The sequence below is a fragment of the Miniopterus schreibersii genome (genome assembly GCF_964146895.1).
Source record: "Miniopterus schreibersii genome assembly, chromosome: 19".
Taxonomy (NCBI): domain Eukaryota; kingdom Metazoa; phylum Chordata; class Mammalia; order Chiroptera; family Miniopteridae; genus Miniopterus; species Miniopterus schreibersii.
Genome location: NC_138119.1, coordinates 19276247 through 19300604, shown reverse-complemented (window position 1 = coordinate 19300604; position 24358 = coordinate 19276247). Strand labels below are relative to the sequence as shown.

The 24358-nt window shown below is 36.7% G+C and overlaps 1 protein-coding gene across 6 annotated transcripts in view; it reads right to left on the bottom strand.

Moving 5' to 3' along the window:
- Positions 1–24358, bottom strand: part of RASAL2 (RAS protein activator like 2) — a 212721-nt gene that overhangs the window by 42802 nt on the left and 145561 nt on the right. For all 6 annotated transcript variants that reach the window (XM_081121673.1, XM_081121674.1, XM_081121672.1 and 3 more), the window contains one exon: positions 17492–17598. In XM_081121673.1, the coding sequence (XP_080977799.1) occupies positions 17492–17598 (107 nt within the window). The remainder of the gene's footprint in view (positions 1–17491; positions 17599–24358) is intronic.

The following is a 24358-nucleotide window of genomic DNA, read 5'->3' as shown; positions in this document are numbered from 1 at the left end:
ATTGATGAAACATGGTATTATTTTAGAGAGGTACATAGGAAATGATTTCAGGAATTCAGAGAAAGAAGAGGTTATATCATCTGGGAAAAAAAAGGGGGGAAGTTATATAAAAGAAGTGGGATATGCTAGAGCCGAAGGGTAGACTGGATTTGGGTTTGGTGTGCCGAGGAGTACCGCACGAGAAATGGATGGAGGAAAGAACACACAGGGGATACATTAAGTAAATTCAGTCTGGCGGGTATATGATTAGGAGTAGTGAAAAACAAGATTAGAAAGGCAGTTCATTCAGCTATTATTGTATAAATATTGCTCCCACTGATCCTTAAACTTTTGAGGGTAAGTATAAGGCTATATATCTATCTTAATTAACTACCACAGTGTCTACACCTTAGCTAGTGTTCAATAAATATCTGATAACTATATACATGAAATTATGGTTGTTTGTGGAACACAGATAAAGGAAAGTTTAAGATAGCTCAGTGATATTTCACAGAGGTAATAGAATCTACTATACAAAATTCTGTTTTTTCATCTTCTTGATATGACTGAAACATGGTTTTTAGCTGAGAATACGGTTTACCTTAGGGCCCTATTGATGGAAGTTTTTCATTCTCCCCTGCCCAGTATTGGATGGTGCTGAGGCCGAGGTGCTGGGATTTAAAAAGATCATTTTTCTAGGACCCTTCCACAGAATAAGACACCTGAATGCAAAGTACTTTCAAAATAATGGAAAATGGGTACTTGTGTTAACTGAGTGTGACTGCAGGGTGAGACTACTGCATAGGCCAGGTGGAATCGCGATGTTTCCTCCTGGAAACTACCACCACAAAGGAAGGGAAGGAAACCAGAAGTTCCACAGTAGCCAGGAGCATGGCTGTTTTGCTCAGTGAGGTATGCCAGTGCCTAGAGTATACTTGGTATATTATCAATGTTCCACGAACACCTGTTGACTGAATGACTTTCCTGAAGCCTTCCTGGGTATCGAGAACGGGCCAGGTGCTTTCCAGTATGTAATACCATTTAACTCATGCCACGTTCTAATTCCTCTTCAAATACTCTAGGTACTACAGTATAATGTATTTTCCCCAAGTACACTATAATTATTATTTTCTACACATATCTTATTACAGTGTTATATACCACAAAGCAGCAGAAATGCAGTACGACAATTTAAAAATATGAAGAAGCAAAAAACTCACCAGTTGACAACCTGCTTAGAAAAATTTGCCCCTAGGATTCCTATATATATAATTAAACTAAATTGAAACCCTATTGAAATTATTTTTATGTATAAGTGATTCTATGGTCACTGAGAGAAAAAAAAAGTCCAAATATAAAATTTAAATCTAGATGGATGCCAAGAGGAAGACGTTTTCTCTCTTTCACCTGAAGTTATGACACCTACACCTTCTGCTAATGTGAAGAGGAAAGGACGCTCCTGCCAGCACACTCTGAAGACCCAACAGCATAAACGGAAACGAAGGAAACGACTACAAATGAACTGATCTCGTCCTTCACACTGACACCAACCTAATCTGAAAGAATATTAATAAAATCCTCAAAAGAAATCCTACCTCAGCGAATTCTCCTCTGAAATGCGGATTTTTAAGAGTACAATTCTTAAAAAGAGTATAAAGCTTATCGTTTTAAACAACTAAGTTGTCGTCGCAATTGATTCAACTTTAATTGGTTGTACTCACTATTTTCTGTCAAAATAACACTTAAAATTAGCAACTGCCAGGGAAAGCAAGCCAAATGCTGCCTTTCTCGGGAGCTCGGTAAATGTTAAGATAATGACAAAAGTTGTTCACCACCTGCAAACTGGAGTAATCCCCGAAGACTGAACTTGGCTATCGGGGCATATTTGGCAACTGAAATAAAACCGCTGCCAGGCAACCACCCCGTAAAGCCTCAGTGGTGCCATAGGAGACGCTGCCTTGCTGGCGTCCTGGCGCTTCTGCTGTCCCTTAAGACATGGCGAAGTGGAGGCAGAGCAACATGTCAGCGCCTTCCACACAGGCGCACAGTGATGCGGGCGGAACCCTGCTTCAGTCCTGTCCGGGGCTTGTATCAGTGCCACACTGAGGACTGCGCAGTTTTAGGTGACTAAGAGCAGTTCTTTAAACTGGTACATGACTCACACCAAGGAAATGCCACCGTCAACTGGAAAGGGCCCAGGTGAGAACTGTTTTCATTCTTGCTTTTTAAGTTTTAGTTTAATTAGTAAATTAATCTGTGTATTCTTCATAGTTTAGCAGTTCATATTATTACGGATTGTAACTACCCCAGAAGAAGGGCTATGTCGTATGTAAATGACTCCCTTCCTTGCTCTTGTAGTTTAACTTAGGAACTTGTAGATGTTCAATAAATGCTGACCGAAACCCACCTGCAAAAACGGACAAGGAAAAGGAAAGGCAGGGTAACTGAAAGGGCTGAACTCCATTTTCCGTCATATTTTATCTACTTAGTTTGTCTTCCAGTTATTGGAAATGCAGACAGGAAGGGAAACCCTAGGTACCAGGAATAATAAACAACGAACAGATGCAAGGTGCAGTACAGTTAACACACAGATTCAGTGTGGGTAATGTCTCCCCTAGTGGGGGTAGGATAGGTATTGTTTTGCTTGTTTGGCAACTTTAAGCATCAAAAGAAAAGGTCCTATAAATTAAAAGGTTCGTAAGTTAAAACGGTTTCCCTAGACCAGAGCTGATGCTTCAGAATTTCTATCTCTATTTTTGACAAGCATCCAATGATTCTCTTTTATTAAGCAAAATAAAACTTTTATAACAGATAACATATTATAATTGTTATAATAATATGATATGTTAAAACATATTGCTATGATCTGCTGTGGGGGCAAATGGAATATATTTAGCCCACCTTCTCTATCCCTGATAATATTCTATGTCTGAGAGGTTCATTTTTATTTGATAGGACATTGCTATGTCAGGTTTCTTGTGATTATTACCTTCCTGTTAAATTTTTTTCAACCTTTTACTTTTATGCATTATGTTTTAAATGTATCGCTTCTTATAAAACTATTTAAAATACTTTTTGATTTATAGAAAATCTGAAAAAATTGTTAGAGACTTTTCTGTTGCCCAGCTTCCCTGAATGTTAACATCTTACATCACCACAGTATAATTATGAAAACTAGGAAATTAACATAGGTACCATACTGACTGAAATTACAGACCTAATTTATAATTTCACCAGTTATCCCACTGTATTAGTTTTCTATTGCTGCTGTAACAAAGCACCACAAATATGGGGGCTTAAACAGTACAAATTTACTATCTTATAGTTCTGTATTCTGTAGGTCAGAGGTCCAACACAGGTCTCACCTGGCTTAAAATCAAGGTGCCAACAAGACTGCACTCCGTTTTGAAGGCTCTAGGGGAGAATCTGCTCCTGTACTTTTCCAGCTTTAAAAGCCGCCCACATTCCTTGGCTCCTGGTCCCTTTCTCCATCTTCAAAGCCAGCAATACTGCATCTCTCTGAAAGGCTGTTTCTAGGGCCTCATGTGATTAGAATGGACCCCTTGGGTAATCTAGGGTACTCTTCCTACTGCAAGGCTTTTAGCCTTAATTACATCCGCAAAAATCTCTTTCTTATAATATATTCACAGATTCTGTGGATTAGGATTTGGACATCTGTGGCGGGGCTTGGGGTGGGGGGCATTGTCTGAAGGTGGACTGAAGGTACTGTGACAACCAAACCAAGAAGGTATCTTAAGGCCCAAGAAGGAAGCAGGCAACTCTACTAATTATAACAATCTACTGCAGGCCAATTTACTTACAGAAAGATGTGGTTGGAGTGGACAGACGACAGCACTCTACAGATTATTCCCCTCTACTAGACAGTGGTTACGGTATGTATCTTCCAGTATAGCTGAACTATTAATTGACAAAACAAAGGAACAGAGTGCAGTACAAGCCAGGAACCACACCCCGTGGTGGTTTTATGGATAATCACTTAGAATTAATGCCAACACCTAGCCTGATATTTATCTTGGCTGCTATGCCATCCTGACAGGAATCTTTATGGCTACACTGTGTAAGCTTACAGGACACAGCTAATCACTAACTATGAGGCTCTGTTGCTGGCTGAAACTAGTTAGGTGAGAGTCCTCAGCATGGAAAAAGCAGGGATACAAAGATGGAGTCGGTTTTGTTCAAGTACACATATACATGGGCATTATTCTACCTCCCACATTTAATTTATATAGTTACTTTCTTATGAGAGGGTATTTAGGTTGTTTCCAACATTTTGCAATTACAAACAATGCTGCAAGAAATATTTTGTGCATATGTATTTTCCTCCTGATGGAGGTGCATTTTCAGGGAAGACTGCTAGAAGTGGGATTGCTGGGTCAAGAGGAAAGTGCACGTGTAGCGTTGCCAAAACCCGCTCAGAAGGGTTGTCCCAGTTTGCATTCCGATCAGTAACGTATGAGAGTGTCTGTTTCCTATTGCCTGGCCAGCTGAATGTGTTGTCATACTTTATCGTTTCCGCTAGCATAAAAGGTGAAATAGATCTCTGTATTGTTTTAATGTGCATTTCTCTGATTATGAGTTTGAACACTATTTTTATATGTTTGAAACAATTTTTATAGTTTTTGAGAATTATATGGTCGTATCTTTATTTTCAATTTTTCTATTGAGTTATGGATATTTCTCAGTTTTTAATAGTTGTTCGTCTGTTGTAAATATTTTCTTCCAGTCAGCTGGTTGTCGTTTAACTTTGTGATGAGGTTTTTTGCCATGCAATTTTTAAAATAATTTTTTTCTTCTGGCTTTTCAGTAACCATTACAGGAAGTGTTTTTCTACATTAAGATTAAAGAGGAATTAATCCATGTTTCTCCTAGTAGCTGTATGGTTATTTATCTTTCACGTTTAGATGCCAAATCCATTTTGAGTTTACCCTTGTGTACAGTGTGATACATACATATCTATTTCTTCTTTTTTCCAAACGGCCAATGCAGCGTCCCTACACTGGTTATTTCAAATACCAACTCTTCAGGAAGCCATTCTCCAACTCCATAATAGGCGTCAGTCTCTAGCTTCTCTACCTAAGATCTTTTGTTCATCCTACTGTTTTCTTCTGTCTTGACCAATCGTTAGTTCTATTCCTATTTTACATCCCCTACTGCGTCTCATCTCCTGAAGGCAAACACTCTCGACCTTATCTCTGTGTTTCTTCAGTGCTTAGTATGCAGTGGGCTACTTAATGTACATTTGGAGAATACTAAAATGATTAACCTGAATTATCAAGAAAAGTCCAATTCCCTCAAGAAAGTAGGGGAAATATCCAATACATCTCAGGGAAAAAATGTCAAAATTATTTAGATAAAACCAAATCTTGTATTTAAAGAGGAAAAGTCTAGTATCTGGAATATTTACTTCTGTAGACCACCTCGGTTCCTGCTGATGAGGTGTAAGCTGATTTTCTTATGACCAGCAGAGGCTGCTGACCTTCACAGAGTATGAATATTAAGGAGGATGGTTTTAAGGGATAAAATAATGAGAAATGTTGGGTCAAAACTAAGAAAAAGAACATTCCCCCAAAGTGAGGTCTATTAGTCTACTGGACAGTCTTCCAGAGGTTATCACAGAAACCTGAAAAAGCATCAGGTAATATAATGTGAAATACATTTTTCATTGTCAGGGGAGATGGACTAGATGAATTTAATTGAAGTTTTCCATCTCTTTTTTAGGTCTCCAAGAATAACAGCACCACAGATGGAGGTGTGCTTTGGAGCCTGCTCATTATTTAAAAAAAGAAAACTCTTACTGCCTCTCATGAAAGAAAATGCACCTAAACCCCATATTATGGAAATGGTGGTGAGCAAAAGGTACAAAGTAAAACAATATAATTAATCTTTACTAATGTCTATCATGGAAAATATTTTATTAGGTGTATTTTTATAACCTCTAGAAGTTATTTTAAATTATACTGCTTCTAATCCTGTAAATATTTTTCCATTATAAATTTAAGATCAAAATACTAGCAAATTGGTCCTTCATATATAGTACCTTTTTATCTGCAAACCTCTAAGGATCTTACAATATTTGTGTAGCATTTCATTACCATAAAAGAAGGCATTACAGGCCTTAGAGGAGGTCAAATAATTTGCTCTTGGCCACACGAATGAGACGCAAGGTGAACATACATTAAAAAATATGGTTCTTATCACTTCTTTGCCTATTCTAGATACAAATTCTTAAGTGCTAAAATATGAAATCCCTATACTGATACTCAGGCAGAATTAAAAAGGCATGTGACACAGGCCCTGGACCACATGCTCAGAAGCGTGCAGCCTTGTCCCTTTAGGCACCTGATTTGAATGGAGAAGTGCTCCTGAGTGACAGTGGTCTCGGACTGCATCAGAGATAAGCCCAGGTAGCTAACGACAGATCAGTGAGGTTTTGACCTTCACTTTTGCTGTGTTATGCTGCCTTTTAAAAAATTTAACTTTTAAAGACTTGAGAGGCATGCCACATTCATTCCTACACACCCAATTATTCCTTGAGAAACAAACAATATTTCCCATGAATCATTCTTTCTATCATTAATCTTTCAGGGATTCCATGGAAGGAAAATTATTTCTTTCTACTAACTACATTCTACCCTTAATTCTGTTTTACTTAATAGATTAATGTAGGCCCTTTAAAAAACAACAGTACACATGTTGATTAATTTAAAGCCATCACCTAATGATGAAGATGCTATGGCACACGAGGTTAATGTCTTTGCAATGTACACACCTTGGGTAATCACACATGCCATTTATATAATAAATGAGTTTTCAGAAACAGAGTAGAAAAATGAAAAGGTCAGTGCTGGAGTTATAAGATGAGTAAGCTATACAGTAGTAATGATCTTTAGAAGGGTGGTTTCTAAATTGTATTGACCATGTATCAAATGAGCATAATATTGTTGGCATGCATTCCTAAAATGGTTTACCTAGAAAATATAAGAATGCTCACATGTATGACTATAAAACATCCAATAACATAAAACATTTTTAAAATGAAATTTTAAAAAATCAAACATTTATTACTTTTTCTACAACACCAATGGATTGTGCTGTGTACCCTCTGAGGTATATACATCCCATTCTGGAGACCACCAACTAGAATATCACAGACCAGGGAAGGCAGCTATATAAATAATGACCCTATGATACAAAAGTATTAGCATTATAATGGATAAATGCACACTCCTAAGAAAGGACAGAGCTGGTTAAGGTTAATGTGGTCTTGAAAAGGTAGAAAGAAACTGGAGCCAAGTTTTACAGGATGAAAATACATTTAGAAAGCATAGGAGGTGGCATTTCTGGGCAGAAATGTATAAAGATCCCAGAGAAAACTTGTTTGGGAACTCTTCAGTTTGGTAAAGGTGGAGAACTCTAAGTTTGTAGAATTAGAGATCTGGTGGGCATGGGGATATTGGGTGTTACAAAATGAGACTGGAGGGTCAGCCAAAAGGTGCTAAGTTAACTTTAGTTTTTATCACCCTGCAAAACATGAGTTAAAAGCAAAAGCTTTCAGATGGATGCTTTTTCAAGGAAAAGCTAGATCTATCTGAACACATTCACATGAGGGGAAGTGAGAGAAAGAGGAGAGTGGAAAGAACCCTCTGTGCAAGCCGAATGCAATGTACAAAAGTTGGTCATGTCCGTGGCAATGGGACCATGGGGAACTACTGAAGTATTTTAAGCAAGGGACAGTCAAGTGATGATCAGGTTTAGATTTTAAAGATACCTCTCTGGCAGCAGTGTGAAGGCTAATGTGGGTGAGGGGGGAACTGGAGGCCAGGAGATGAATTAAAGTCTCTGTTGTATTAGATGGGACTGGCTACATATTTGGAGGGATTTGGTGCAAAATACAAGGGCCCTTATTCAAAAAGCAGAAAAGCAATTCTGTTAAAGGTACCAAAATAGAAGACTATTTCCTTTCTTCAGCAGTGTCTCACTCTGCCTGTCATGGTGTTTTTAATTTGCTGTTTAATGTCATGCTCCCTTGGGCGGGCACTGGGCAAGTACAGACCTTTCCACTTAGGTCCCACAGCCCATGACTCAGTATGTGGGTGGCCCATTGGCTGCCAGGTTGCCTCTCCCCATCCACTAAATCCAGCTGCCATGCCCTTGCTAGGGGCATGGAAATTGAGCCAGGACTTTGTCCTTTCCAGGGCTGTTACTGCAAGTCACTTGGTACCTGGACTGGGGAGGGGCAAGAGCCTTGCCACAACTGAGTTGTGGCCTTTGGTCACCTACCAGGCATCAGTGAAGCTGACCTGCAGGGGCAAGGAGGGCTCACCAAAGCCTTCTCCTGAGATAAGACGCCACAGAGTGTGCAGTTCAACCTCTGTTTTTCTTATGTTTGTGCACAGGCCCCTGCCAGGATCAGAAAGTGACAGCTGTGACTGGGTGAGGCAGAGAGGGGAATAATTTCACTCCTATACAATAATAAAAAGATCCTTCTAATATGAAAATCTCAGCATTATCCCATTAAACCAAACAGCATACAAGAATGCAGAGGCAGAGGTGGGCTATATACAAAATGAAAAAGGCCAAGCAGTTTATTTAATGGACATGAGCTTATGAAAGAGATTATAAAGTACTCTATATAAGATATGAATAACGTCAGGTGGAAAAATTTGCAAACATTCAAAATATTCCATATATGACTGCCATCATTTGTGTGTTTTTTTAAACCAAATGTCATGGTTCCTATGTCTATATGCTTAAGTAAAAATGTATGGCACTATCTTTGCTAAAAGAGGCAAAATTATGGTAGTTTGCATTAAAATGCAAATATGCAAAGTATCAGTAATGAGCATGTAAAAAACTTGTAAGAAATAAGCAGCCACTCTATAATGAAATTCATTGTCTTATTTCCTCCCCAAATACACTTTATTTAACCCAATATACCCAAAATATTATCATTTCAATTTGTAATCAATATTAAGAAATATTCAGATAGCTTCTATTTTTTCCAAGCTTTTTTTTTTTAACAGCTTTATTGAGATATACTACACATGCCATCAAATTCCCCCTTTTAAAATGTAAAATTTAGGGGTTATTGCATATTCAGAAAGTTGTATAACCATCACCACAGTCTAATTTCAGAACATTTCATCACTCCCAAAAGACACCCTGTACCTATTAGCAGTCACATGCCCTCTCAACCCCTGGCAACCATTAATCTATTTTCTTTCTCTGTAGATTTGCCTATTCTGGACATTTCATATAAATAGAATGATACAATATGTGGCCTGTTGTGTCTGGCTTCATTCATTTAGCATAATGTTTTCAAGATTCATCCACGTTGTAGTGTGCATCAGTACTTCACTCTTTTTAATGGTGAGATAATACTCCATTGCATGGATAGACCACAGTTAGTATATCTATCTATCCTTCAGCTGGTGGACATTTGGGTTTTGTCTACTATTTGGCTATTACAAATAATGCTGCTATAAACACTCATATGCAAGATTTTGTGTGAACACTTGCTTTCAATTTTCTTGTATAAATATCTAGAAGTAGAATTGCTAGGTCACGTGGTAACTCTATGTTTAACCTTTTGAGGAATTTTTTAACTGTTTTTCCAAGTGTCTGCACCTTTTTACATTCCCTCCAGCAAGATACGAGGGTTCCAATTTCTCCACATCCTTACCAACACTTACTGTGTCTCTTTTTTATTATAGCCATCCCAGTGTGTACAAAGTGGTATCGCCTATGGATCTGATTTGCATTTCCCTAATGACTCATGATGTCGAGTGCCTTTTCGTATCTCTATTGGCCATTTGTGTATCTTCTTTAGGGAAATGTCTATTCAAATCCTTTTGGCACCTTTTCTTTTAATAGCTACTCAACAGTCTGACAAAAAAATTATAGTGATATTTTAATCAAATAAGCTGCTTGGAATAAAGTTCACTTAAAATAAAATTAGTAGATGTTGAATATAAAATAAATAAAGCATTTAAAAATCCAGTAGAATGGTACTAGCACTGGAAATAGAATGAAAGGCCTGATGGTAGAAAGGGGCCTCAGGGATATTACTGTTTATCAGCAATGCTTGTACCTTGCTGAGTATAGGTATAGCTAAGAAGTAGAAAAATACCTTTCTATACATCTAATCCTAGCAAAATCAAGAAGTTGGCAAGGTTTCCTTTCCGTATCTCTAGCTTTCTAACTTCTGTGAAAGAGAAAAGCATCTGATATCAGTTATACTTAGTGGCTAATTATATGCTCCCTTAAGCGCACACTCTCCCTTCAAAACGTTTATCTCTAATTGTGAAATGAAAGATGTCAAGCTTCCTTTAATGGCAAAGCAGAAAATAAAATATCTGTGCTTTGAGGAAGAGAGGCAAATAGTAAACTATACATAAAAATGAGCTGTCAGCTCACTCCACCCTCTGTCTTAAACAGCCCTTGTCTCCTGGGCAGGATAAGCTGGAACCTCCACTAGTCAGCATTGCTGCAAACCGATTTCTAGGAATATCCATAGACTGAGGAGGGTTCCCATCATTCTTTGTTTCAAGTTAAGAATCTTGGCACTATTCCCTGCCACGCCTGCTCCCTTCTCCAGGTATTTGCTATGTCCTTTCTATCTCCCTTCAGGGATCATATCTAATTTTATTTCTTTTTTCTCTGCTCCAAACTTCGTATTTTCTAGGATATTTATCATGAAGAGATTTTAAAATTATACCTCTTCTGATTATAAAGTAATTTAAAGATATAGTTAATATTTAATATCTTCAGACTATAATTTTTCTTTTCTGACATCCCTATGTTTATTACATTACTTTTACCTCTGGTAGTAATACTTTGAGACATGTAATATGAATATATATTCATATATTAGATATTCATACATATATGAATATAAATATACCCTTTATTAAAGGAAGCACCACTGCAAGGTGATCCTATTATGGATTTTAACTCCATGTAGATCAGGGATGAGGAACGTCCAGCCTGCAGGCTGTATATAGGCCATGAAATCATTTGGTCTGGCCCTGCCAAGGCAACTGCAGGTGGGACTCAAAATTCAATAAATCTAGGAGCTTTTTTCATAACTAATTTATAAGTTGATAATTTTGTATGGCCCTTGAATGATGTTATAAATATCTAAATGGCCCTTGGCATAAAAAAGGTTCCCCACCCTTGATGTAGATGGTCAGTAAAGAGAAGGAAGAAAGATGGATATCGAATATTTAAGTAGTAGGGGACAGAATTTTAAGGGTCCTGCAATACAATAACAATGAGAATACAAAAACTGAAATAGTATAGTGGCTTGGGTGCTATGAATTCAAACTGATTATTTCAGCCCTGAGTTTGAAACTCTTAGGCTGGTTGAGGTCACCATACCACAATAAAGCAAGCGTTTTATAAATGTCAACTGGCCCCCTGAACTGACTATGGCAAAGACTTAGAAGGGGCAACTAATATGTAATACAGCAATCTGTGAGCGATATTAGACCAATGAGAAAAACATCAGACTTGAAGGCACAAAAGAAAGTACAGATATCTTTGGGAAAGACAGTAACTAAAATGAGTTCCTAATATTTAAATCAATCATCTAAACCCTGGATGCATGTTAAAATCTTCTGGGAAGTTTTATTTTTTAATACAGAAGATTTTCATTTAAGAGATTTTCACTTAAGTGGTCTGAGGTGGAACCTAGGCATAATATTGTTTTTGGAGTTCCTTAGGTGATTTTTTTTAGGTATAGCCAGAGCTGAAAACCACTGGTTTGGACAATGAACACTTCCTGGTCTTTATTTATTTGTTTGTTTGTTTAAATATATTTTTATTGATTTCAGAGAGGAAGAGAAAGATAGAAACATCAACGATGAGTCATTGATTGGCTGTCTCTTGCATGGCCCCTGCTAGGGATTGAGCACACTGAACCCTGATCTCCTGGATCACAGCAATGTTCAGCTGCTGAGCCACGCCAGCCAGACACTATCTGGTCTTTATTAACTGAGCATGAAGCTTTCTGTATCTCTTTTTTAACTTGGAAAAATAAAGGTCTTATTGAGGATTTTATTGATCTTATTGAGGATTCTATTCAAAACAGAGACTAATACCAACTGCGCCTGAAATCTCGAAACTTGAGAAAGGATGTGACATTTCCTTTTATGCAGGAATTTAACTTAGTCTACATTTATTATTCCAAAGCTTTACTTTCTTCCAAAAACTATGCAAAGGTTTTATTTTTTGACAGTCTTTGTATCTAGTGCATGAATCTGATTGGGAATGCTCAGGTGTCTCTGTGACAAGAACACAAGGAGGGTTACACAGAAATAGTCAGCTACTGCTTCAGTTCAACTATGCTTTCTGGTTGTCTTGGCATATATTTTAGTGCCTGAACTCTTTCAGAGCCAAGCTCAAAGCTAATACAAATGAAGCAGCTGCGACTTCATTGTGCTATATTCACATGGAAGGCCAACTCAGACCATTGTGTTATGGAAATGAGAACACTAAGCTGAGCACCTGGCCCGGAACACAAGCAGCCTTCTCTAAGCCAAAACTAAATTGATGGCATCATCTAAGGAGAAGTGATAAAAAAAAAAAAATCATAAATATCAATAGTCACTTTATAAATAGGATATTAAAGAAAGGAGGCTGCTCCAAAAATTAAAGCAATGTGAAACAAACACATACAATCACAAGATGTGACCATTTTCCCCTTCTGAATTAAATTATAAGTACCTAAATAGCTTTTCATTAGTTTACTCATTTTTTCCTAATAACCCCTGTGATATTTAAATGTAGTTTTAACAATGTATAAAACATAGAATGGATATCTTATTTAAAGGGAAACATAAATATGGTAAAGGTAAAAAGTCTACAAGGATGTTAAAAAGAAAAAAAATGAAAAATAGGATCTTTAAAGAGGCAAAGCTATGCAAATGACTAAAATTATTCTTGAAGAATCTAACAGTCAAAACTCAGATCTGCAGAAACACTGTGAGCTTATACATATGTATGACACCTAAAGGGCTCAAAGAAATAGCCACAGAAACAAATAATTAAAGAAATCTATCTAGTTTTACTTCCCAATATAAGTAGACACAGTAGACACTATACACATAAAATACCATAGCCCTGAATTCCAAATACAAATTCAAACCTCTCTTTGTTGAGGAAAAAATATATTCTGCATAGGCATACTCATTTATTCCAAATGATCTCTTTGTGGTTATTAAATAGTTTAGTAATCTATTTGACTGGAGACATCACCAGTATTAACACCAAGAGAGTAAGTGTGAGAGATATTCAAGTTTGGTTCTTTAATAATTCATGCACATTTTGTCCATTCACAATTATTTGTTGAGTGTCTACTATGTGGAAGGTACTGTGTTAGGCATTGGGGTAGCAACAAAGATGAGTAGAAGAGCTATTCATTGTCTAATGAGGGAAAAAGACCTACAAACAAATACTATTTTTGATCCACAGTTGGGAATCCGCGTATGCAGAGGGCTGACAGGTTACACACACATTTTTGAATGCTGGGGAGGTTGGTGCCCTTCGCCCCCACATTATTCAAGGGTGAACTGTAATTACAATTGGAATTAAGGTGAAAAAATATGGGGTGAGAGTGGAGGAAGAACAGAACAGCTATCCTGTAAATTGCTTTTTCTTATGGCTACGATCAAAGTATAAACACATTTTAAATGTTCCTAAAAACCAAGTCATTGCCTTAACCTATAGGTTCAGTGTCCATATAAGTTCTCTCTTTCACTTCTTGTGTCCTTGTTTTGAGACTTATTGACTCTGCTCTCTGCCGCCGGCACAAAGGTGGTGCAGACTAAGTAAGGAATATGCATGAATACACCACGATACTGGTTATCCATTTTAAGTTTTTAAAAATATAAATTTGGGGGGATATACAAAGGTTTTGGGCTTCCCTGCTGTAGGTTCACTGCTATAGTTATTCCTTGGCTCCTTTCTGCGTCATTCAGCAGCAGTGAGCAGGCCACCAGCAACTCTTACCCACTGGCTTCTCCTGGGTCTCCCTGAGACTAACCCCTACCTTAGAACTATCAGCAGTGTCAGATGGTAGCCAGAGGTGGGTGCTGAGCTGGCCCTCACTGAATGATAGCCCCTCACCTATCACTGAGTGATGACAAGAGGAAAAAGAGTGACTTGGGGATGAGTCAAGTAATTTACCAGTATTTCACAGTATTTTTACAACTTGGTTTAGCTTTTGAGCCGAAACAATTATTTCAATAAACAAATTTCTAATGCTTTAGCAGCCAACAAAATGTAGTTAAGCTTGACAAACAAACCCACTCACAGCCTTCTCTCTTTTGCCATGTTTGCCTATATACTTTTTGATTCCTGCCTCACCAAACCCTTTCCATATTCCCTGAAAGCATCAGCTACCTTGTGAAGTGTGTCTTTCTGAAATACTGTTCCCTCAGCCTGGGATACTTTCTTCCCTTGTCGATTATTTTCATTCAGCCTTTGAAACTCAGCTCAAATACTGGCTCCTCAGCAGAGCCTTAGCTGACACAGTGCATTGTTAAAAACCCATGTCACCATGCTCATCTACCTCCTTATGAATCTGGTCCTTTTTCTGTCTCTTGCTACTAAACTATAAGTTCTCTGGGAGTGGAAAATTCTGTGTTCATTTCTGTTTCCCCAGTACCAAGTATAGTGCCAAGAAAGATTCAATAATAGGTGAATGATGAACACTTTGCCCAAAGTAAGCATTCAATAAATGTGTCATTGTCAATAATTTCAGTCAAAGCTTGCTAAAATCTATTTCACCTGCTCTGCTTTCAGTAAGCCTAAAAATGTTGCTAGGAAAAAATAAGGCCTTTTGGGGAGCCTACTACTAGCTCCTTTTTGGGTTCATCTGATGAGCAGTGAACCTGTTGTTCACCATAGTAAAGACACATGAACCCTAGAACCACAAGTACTGTTGCTTAAATCTTACTTCTGCCCCTTCATAAAGTCAACACTGAAATGTTCTTCTTTGTGATACTGTGTAAGTAACTTAAAGTTAAGCATCTCAAAGTTTAGTTCCTTTTTGTACTGCTTTTCTGAATTCAGAGAGTCCCACTGTGATATTAATTACAAAAGTATTTTGTGTTAATCTAAAAACTAGACATACTTTTTACTGGCCATACATTTAAATGATATAAGTAAGGCACATTAGCTATTGGTGTTATATGTAAATTTAAAACATACAATGCACTTCCACAGACATCCAAGTACTGCAGGGCCTCATTTAGCCAACATATAATGGTTTCTCTTAAAAGTATAGAAATTATTTATCCAGTGTTATCAAGAAACAAGGTATTTCACAAACCAGAATTTCCTGGTAAGTTTTATAAGCATCACATATCTTCAAGATTTTAAATATTCTCACTGGATATATATTACACAATATTATGCAGTTCCACTTTTTAAAAAGCCCAGCACAACAAATATAACCTCACTTTTTCTTGATGACACAGGACCATTATTATCAATGTCAATTACTGCGCTATGCACTGTCCATCCTGTAATGTAATGGTACCCTTAAGGGTTATTGATGGATGTAAGGCTATTTGCCTTTATCCTAAGTGGATTTAGATTGTTTTTAATGACTCTGCAACCAGTGTGTTCTGATGGTTATTTTTCAAACAACTGTCTAGGTGAGGGTATGGGAATGGTTAAATTCTCCTCAAGAGCTAAGTGCATGGGCTCGGTGACTGCAATTTGTTAGGCAAAGGCCTCTTCCTTCCTTCAGTACTTCTAAATCCATGAGTTGGCTGAGATTGTCAGGAGACTAACAACTGCGTAAGTTGTCTACAAGTAGTAAGTAGTGCTAGCCTTCATATGTACGCATTATTGGTTTATTATTTTTACTCAAGAAAAATTAGTCTTATTATTAAGGTAAACCTTAGGTTAGCTATCAACTTATTGTCTAAATATAAATAAAATTGTTGTTTCTAATTAATTCAAATTTTGAAAGTCCAGCCATGACCTTCAGACTCAACTGAGAAGTACTTCAATGCAGAGAGATATTCTTCAGTTACTGACCCTAAAAAATTTTAAGAATTCACCATTCTATTCTAGCATGATGGTATAAAAACTTCAAATTCTAATTCAATCCCTTTTTGACAAACTCTGCATACGGATAGCTGGTTTCAGTATATTTGAGCTCTGTTTCATCAGGAAAACAGGGAGAAGGGAGGGGGGAAAATGCTTTCTTCATTCATAAAAATTTTTTTAAAAACAGGGAGCTATGTCTATGGAACAAAGAAATTTAGTAAAAGGCATGAAATCTGATATTTTGAAATTCCTGTCATAACTGGGTTAGAATATTAATCCCACATTTGCTTGTAATCTTTAAAAATGAAAAAGTCTAAAAATTTGAAAGGGCACAGTAACAAATATCCACAAACTCTACAAGGTACTAAGATACAATAAGGGGAAATCTTGCTCCTCAAGGTTAATCCAAAACAAAACATCATTTAAGTTAACTTAATAATGAATGCCTATTTATGTATCTCAAAATATCAGTTCTACTTAAAAGGTCATCCCAACTTAAAAAAAAATAGCATTGAAATAAGTATATAAAGAAAGACTATAATATATTAAGTTGGCTGAATTAAAAGAAAAAAATTTCTTTTTTCATTGAAAAATCAATTTCTATTTTATATTGATTTCCATTATATCTACAGTAATGACCTTTCAAGTTTAAAAACAATGAATTTTAATAATATGATTAAAATTAAGTATATTTCTTGCTCAATAAGCAAAGAAAATAGGTGAATTAACATATGGGTTAGTCAGAGTTATATCAAGATTGTCGAAACTAGGCCTGCAACTGGTGGTCAGCTGACCTGATCACTTACAGCCTTTCCATCTTAGCATTCCTTTGAATTTAATACTGATGCTCAGTACTACCTCGTCAGTTTAAGGAGTATTTTAAACTGGGATATTTCTTCCAGGGTACTTCTAGAGCACTTAAATGGTCATTTAAAAGAGACTTAAGCAAAGCACAGGCCAGATTTCAGGATTAGAACTCACAATTGTTTAAATTCTCTGATAATTTGTTCTGCAACTTTATGAGTCTCATCATTCTCTACTTATGTCCCAGCTCTGGAAAAATAAAAAAAAATAAAATAAAATAAATCTCACCAGTATCTTTACAGAATTGTGATGAGTTTTGGCTAGTACCTTGAAAAAGGGCTTTCTGCAAAGATTTACACATTATAGTTCAGAGGAACTTGAATTTAAAGTATTTAGTTATATATTTTGGAAGTATCCCACAAGTAAAAATAAATTTCCCTAAAACCTAATAAACCTTACACTGAAAGTAGTGGACATTAACTACAGGTAATCTATAGAAGTTGACAACTCTGTCTTTGTAAAGAAATTCTTGAGGAGCAAAATGTTTTATTCCTTAGTAACTGTCTCTAGCTCTAAGAAGAAATGAGAAAAGTTAAATATCCTTCTAGAGAAGATAAACACTTACCGGTACTTTGAAGGGTGAGGTATATGCAGTGTCCATGGAGTTGGGTTTCTCGGATGTACTGGTCCCTGAGATACTCCGTCTGCGGGGGGATCGTTCTGCTGGCACCTCTGAAAAAGAACAAAGAAACACCATTAAGAATTCAACACTTAAAATATTTCACTAAATTGTAAAATTATTTTTCCCCCACAGAAAATCAGTTTGCATTATATTCTATATCCACATAATTCCTCTCTATATCTCTGTGGTGTTTGAACTATCTAGACACTAGGAGATGGTAACAAATAAGAATCTGCTTTAGTGTGACAACTCATGTCTCATCTATGCACATATAAAAAGTAATTTCCTCTGAGCTATGTTTAATATCTGTAAGTTCACTTAAAATTTGTATCCCACAGTGTATGAAACTACTACTCTATTTGTCAGCAATATAGGAGTTAACAGAAATTTCTGATATTCCTGTGAACAAAATATAGTCTAGTGTTGCTCATGACTCGATGGTGTTTGCACAAAGGTCAAAGTTCAGTTCAGTGCAGATAAGATGATTTACCAGACTGCAACCAAAGGGCTATGAGACGACTGAAAGCTGCTGCCAGGAGAAAATAACATATATGCCTATGCAGATATAAAAATAGATCAGCTTCTCCATGTTCTGGCAATATGACCTTACTAAGACCTCACTCTGGAATCCTAAATCTGTCCAAACTACCTAATAAGCTTCAGATTTTGCACATAATGGGATAATCTCCGATTTAATTACTATACACTACATTAAGGTTACATTTAATTTTTTTCAGAGTGATATACATATGCATATATATGCACATACACACACACAGATGATAGATATATACATATTATACCTTTATCACAACTGCTTCCCATCTCCACTTCAACTGACAGACATATAGGAATCCAGCTTCTCAGATAACATTAGATAATCTCAACATGGACAAGGGAAAAAAAAAACACATCCTAAAAAAAGTATTCTGTGTTATCTTCCAGATCTTTAAAAATAAGGAGTAAATCGTGACTCCGGAGACTGACATTTTGCTTCCTGCTGTTCTCCCTTTAAAAGATAGATGCAGTTTAAACTTCCATTTCTGGCCTCCTGGCCCCTGGGATCCGTGCTACTTCCACTTAAGAGAGAGCGTTTTTCTCTCGCTCCCTCCCTGTGCCTCGCTCTTCCCCCTCCCTCCCTACAGCTTGCAGGGAGAGTAAGCAAGAAAGAAACACACAGGACTGCAGCTATTCGATCAATCGCTCCCACTGCACATCCTCATTAGTTATTTTCAGGCTATTAGCAAACACCCAACCACTGCCTCCCCCCAGTTACAGAAAATTTCACTGTATTGTACTAACTGCAGCAAGAAAAAAACATTTACTGAAATTTATATTCAGCTGATGCCAAAAGGACACCATTTTATTCAGATTCAGTAATGCACACAAGTCAATCGCTCCTATGAAAATCCAATTGGAAGTGCTTACCCTATTACTATCTTTGCCTGCTGGATACTGATCTGCTTTCCATGACTAAACATCTTCTCTGTGACATCTTGACTAGTGAGACATAAGCCAAACTGCAACCTTCCTAATGACTGAAAGAGTGACAGCAGAGTGTCTTAAATGCCTGCAGTACAACAAAGTTCCACGCTATTACTGTATTTTACAATCACGACCAATAACTAACCTCAAGTCTTGCGACTTCTCACTAACCATCAGTGGTTAAATGAGTCTTAATTTACAAAGTCATTTTCAGAATTAGGCACACATAATTTAGTGCACATTTCTAAAAAATGGGAGTATAATGAGCTAAAATTCACAGGAATGGCACAAAGCACTGAATTTAAACAAATCAGTTTGTCAAACACATTGAACAAGACCTTCAGACTTCAGGGACATGACATTAAAGAGTTATTATCCAAGTAAGGCAAGTCTCGTGGGGGCAGGCAGGTGGGCAGAGGGGCTGGGGAAGGTGGAAGATAACCTCAACCTTCCTGTAATAATTAATTATGATTAGAAAGTATAGCAACTGAATATTACAATAAAATATATTTTAATCTCTGAATTATTGATGGAGAAACTGAATTAGGAGAAAAAGAAGTCCCATTAAGCAAGGATAAAATGATCTAGTGAACAGTTTCCTTTAATTTACAATGTTCTAAGAAAAAATATTGAAACTTATTTCTTCACTTTCTTCCAAACATCTAAGCTTATTTTCAGGCATACAAACTCATTAAATAAATATATTTCAGTGCTTGTAACCATTTGGAAGTTATTGGCTAAAATGAACAATCACATTTCAAACTTAACAAATATGTTATTTGTTTGTGTGTTTTTTTAGATTCTTTCTGTCTCATGAAAAAAAAACAAAACCCACAACTCTGATGTAGCTTAAATAATTTATTGAATTAAAAATAAATTAAATTATTCTAGATGTTCGAACAATAGCCCCTAAAGAGGGAAAAGGATACAAAGTAAGCTAACTCAACTAACAAGGGGAAGACGTCTATATTTCTTGACTTTCTCAGCCCCCACAACAATGCAGCAATGCAAAAAAGAGAATAAAAAAAGGCCTTTTAATATCCAGGTTCTTTAGTTCACAGAAGATTCATAACTATTTCAAAGCTGAGAGAAGGATATACACCCCAGGAACCAATGTCCACTTAGAAACAGGGTGGCAGCATCAGCAAGGGCAGAATTAACAACTCGCTGGGTTAGTCACAGGCAGGCCTGCATATGAAACTGGTCCAGTTACCTTTAAGTCTCCAAGCCGAAAGGAAAGCTAGATTTCTGCTGAGTTGCATGGAAAATCTATAGTGGTTCCAGGGGTCAAAATTAGACAGCTTTCTCCCCTACCCCCATTTCTGCTACATGCTATGGCATTATTTTCACCTGCAGTAAAAATTAATGTTTTTTCATAGTCACAATATTTAACTATAGTCATTTTAAAATATGCTCACTCTCTAAGGCTAAGACATATAATATGGTTTCAGTAGATAAAGGTCTGAAACATTTTGTTCACGTCCTCATCATCTAAAAATAGTATTTTTCATCTTCAGATTGAAAGGTGAAAAAAGTTATAAAAAAACTGGTTAAGTTTCAAATTTGTCTCATCATTTCCTTTGCCATTAGGTATGAACTGAGATTAGGTGACAACTTATAATAATGAGAGATAACCTCCAATCCAGCCCTACAGAGGATGATGTATTGAACAAAGAGAACATTTGGGTGCTTTTCTTAGCAGCCCTATCAACTTATCTGTGTATCGTGTGAGCCATGTCACCTTCCCTGCTCTGGTCTTCATTAATAATCTGGGTCACTCAGACCAACCAGAGATGAAGAGAAGACGAATGAGTTCACATGCTGTGATGCAAAATTAGCACTTTGGAGGAAAGGGGCTCTCTAAATACAAAGTGTAATATAATGTCATTCCCTCAACATACACATTTTCCTCTTTGTCAATGTGCTTTCTTTGAAAAGTGTGGCAAAGAAATTGACAACTGGATAACTATTGGGGCAAAAGCACTTTTGGTGGAGGATCTTTCTGTTCAACAACCAGAACTCAACCTCTGCCTTTAGAGCCTAATATTGTGTTCATGGCCTTTAGTTCATTTACCAGGAAGCTAAAGTGTTTCGGGGAGAGAAAAAAAAAGACAGTGTTAAGGAGATGGAAAGGTACAGTAATTTTGCTATAATGAATATAGTGAATAGGTAGTTGCCTTGAGAAGGTGAGTGAGAGTCAATACTTAAGAAAGTAAGGAAGTCAGCCTTGTAGATTTCCCAGGGAAGAACACTGCAGGCAGCCGAAGCCAATACAAAGCTTCTAGCGTGTGAGCAGCAGGGAGGCAGTGGGACTAGTGTCAGTGAGTGGGGACAAAGAGTAGAAAGGTATCTGTTATATAACATCATTATGGTCAAACATCTATAAGCATAAAACCAACTACATTTACTTTTTGCCCAATCACATTTAACCATAATTTATATATCATCATGTCATATATACATATATGTAACATAAATAACATAGCCAAAAGTGCCATGAATTCTGATGCTTAGCACTTTTAGATTGAATTACAATAGTTTCTTTAAATGATAAATAAAATGATTCATAAATACTTTTTTTAAGAGAAAAAGATACCATAAAAGTTATTTAAGCACCTGTTTTGTAAATAATCTCTCTAGGGTGGAAATATTTTTATGACAATTTTAGCTACTATTGAGTGTCTGTTATGTGCTTAAGCACTCCGTCTGTCTAATGTCTGTCTTACTTAATCCTTGGAAGAGCCCCTGAGGTAGTAACAATGATCTCTTATCTCTTGGATAAGAGCAGGGGCAAATTTAAAAGAAGGGAATAATCTTACCAATGTGAAAGTCATTTCAGAAAATTGAATATGAAAGGTGAACAAAATGTAAAAAGATATTTATAAAGTTTTAATCTGGTGGACCAATGATGTAAGGACCCAAAATATCATTCTAAGAGCAAAATTCTCTAGTTCTAACAGACTAGAAAAACATTACACATTCACAGATGCAGTCAGTTTGGCATATATATGTCTAAATATTTCACATGAAGAGCAACCCAAGCGAATTCCTAGTCATTCTGTTGTCCAGAATTACAAAATATAAATGAATGGGAATGCTCTGCCAGTTATAATTATTCACAGGCCCCTTTAATATTTTTGATATTATACTTAGGAAACAAGTGTTCTAATATTCTTAAAAGGGGAATTTTTCAGTTCACTGCAAAAACCTTTGTAAAAATCAATAGCATTTTAACATGGCATGGTAGAAAGTTGAATACACACCCAACTGTCTGCGCCCATTCCAGCCACTGAAGTTTCAACGTGGGCAGCACTGCTGTGAATGGGGCGGCCTCGCTATCGTCTGTGTTCCCTTACACTGTGTACACGACAGTAACACAAACAGGAGTGGTTCAAGTTATTAATAAATGAGATGCGCAAATAACAGCTCTCCATGCTGTGCATTCTAAATGAGAAGAACACTTCTTCCATAAGAGGCATATAATACATTTAGGAAACAAAAGGAAGGCAGGCTTAGTATTAGGAAATGGCTTTGTACCTCTCTAATATAGAGGGATTTTAATAACAAATATTAAAATGTGAAAGAAAAAAGGCTTTGTGAAAATGGAGTTTCATACATTTTGTTGGAGGACTCCTAAAGGTAATGGAAGCCTAAAGGTGCAGGCAGAGAACAACTTTATAAAGGAAAAGGGACAAAAGCAGAAAAGAAAATTACATACTACATTTATATAGTTGCTAACGCCACAGCACCTGGGCGTTTCACAGACTTCATTCACCTGATTTTCAGCGGGACATTCTCTGCTGTACCCCACTTTTACTGCTTTAAAGCCTGTGCACTGACAGTCGCTACCATTCAGCTGCTCTGAAATACAAATCCCCAGAGCCACTTTAATTCATCCAATTTGTATCACTTAGAATGCAGTACTTCACTCAAACAAGCAGTCCTTTCAAGTTTGCATGCCCTAGACACTTACTTCAATACATACAAATTGGTGCCAAGTACAGAAGTGTGGTGAATTCTCAGAGTACAGCCATCCAGTCTCCCCACCTTTACTTTATTTCAACTAATTTACTATCTATTGCTACTATTATTATTATAATAAATTTCTTCTTGTTAATAGGATAACATTTCTCTCTGGGCAACATACAGTATTCCATATCTTCAGCTTAGGGCTTCACATGATATTGGATGGGATGGTAGAGAATAATTTTAGTGCAAATAACACTCAACCAGAAAGGCTAAGAAATAGCTCGGTGTTACAGGTTATCTTAAGTTTCAAATACAAAGCATATCTCTGGGTATTGGTGTTAACAACCAGGGATCTTAATAATAATAGTAAAAGCATAAGGAGAACTACAACACCCAATTATCGTCTCTTAATCCTTGTTATGTGAGTTCTCTCTTTAATCCTGACAACAATTCTCTGGAGTTGGGATTATCGCCCCCATTTTACAGATAAGGAAACAGGATGTTCTGTTACTCTGCCCAGGCTTGCCCAGCTGCTAAAGGGCAGAAACCCCCTCCTGTCTGCGACATGATTGTTGTCAACTGCTTTAGTTTAACCCTACCAGCTCTGTGGTTATGAATTCTCAGGGGACTTTTATCTTCCTCACTCTCCAGCAGTCCAGACTAAGATAAATAAGATTTGTCCATTTTTATCAGTAAGCAGATTTTTTTCTTATTTCCACTTTCACTCATCAAGGGAACCAATCATATGGGCAACAATGGGGCGCAGCTTTCAGTTCTAATTCCTCATGTTGTTTGGACCCTAGACCCATTTCTTCTCGAATTATTAAAACCTAACCTTCTCGAATTCCAAGACTAGCAAATGGCCCCAGGACAATTTAATACCTAAAGTTTTAGTTGTTTTCTTTTTTTCTCTTTCTGGGGGTTTCCTTTCCTTCCTGAGAAGAAAGTTTAGTCATTTAATTTAAAATCTTTGTTTCATTAATATGACATTTCTAGTTGTTTCTGTATTATTTTTCATAATATCTAGTCTGCAATATTGCCAGAAATAGGAATTTTAGTTTTTGAATATGCTTTCTCTTGATGTTAGGTGTAATTTTGGGAATCAGCTAATAGTTCTCAATATCAAATAATTAACTGTAGTCAGCAGAGTCATTTAGAAACTTAAAAGTATTTAGGTTTTGTCAAAATTACATTATTCTTTTATAAAATAATTCTATCGGTTAAATGACTTCACTTAATGAAATCACTTAACGTCAGTTTAGAAAATGTAAAGTAGTACAAAATATTTGTTGAGTTTTCCTTCCTAGTCTAGAACTTGAAAAGCTCAACTATAATCTACGGAATAGAAATAGCAAA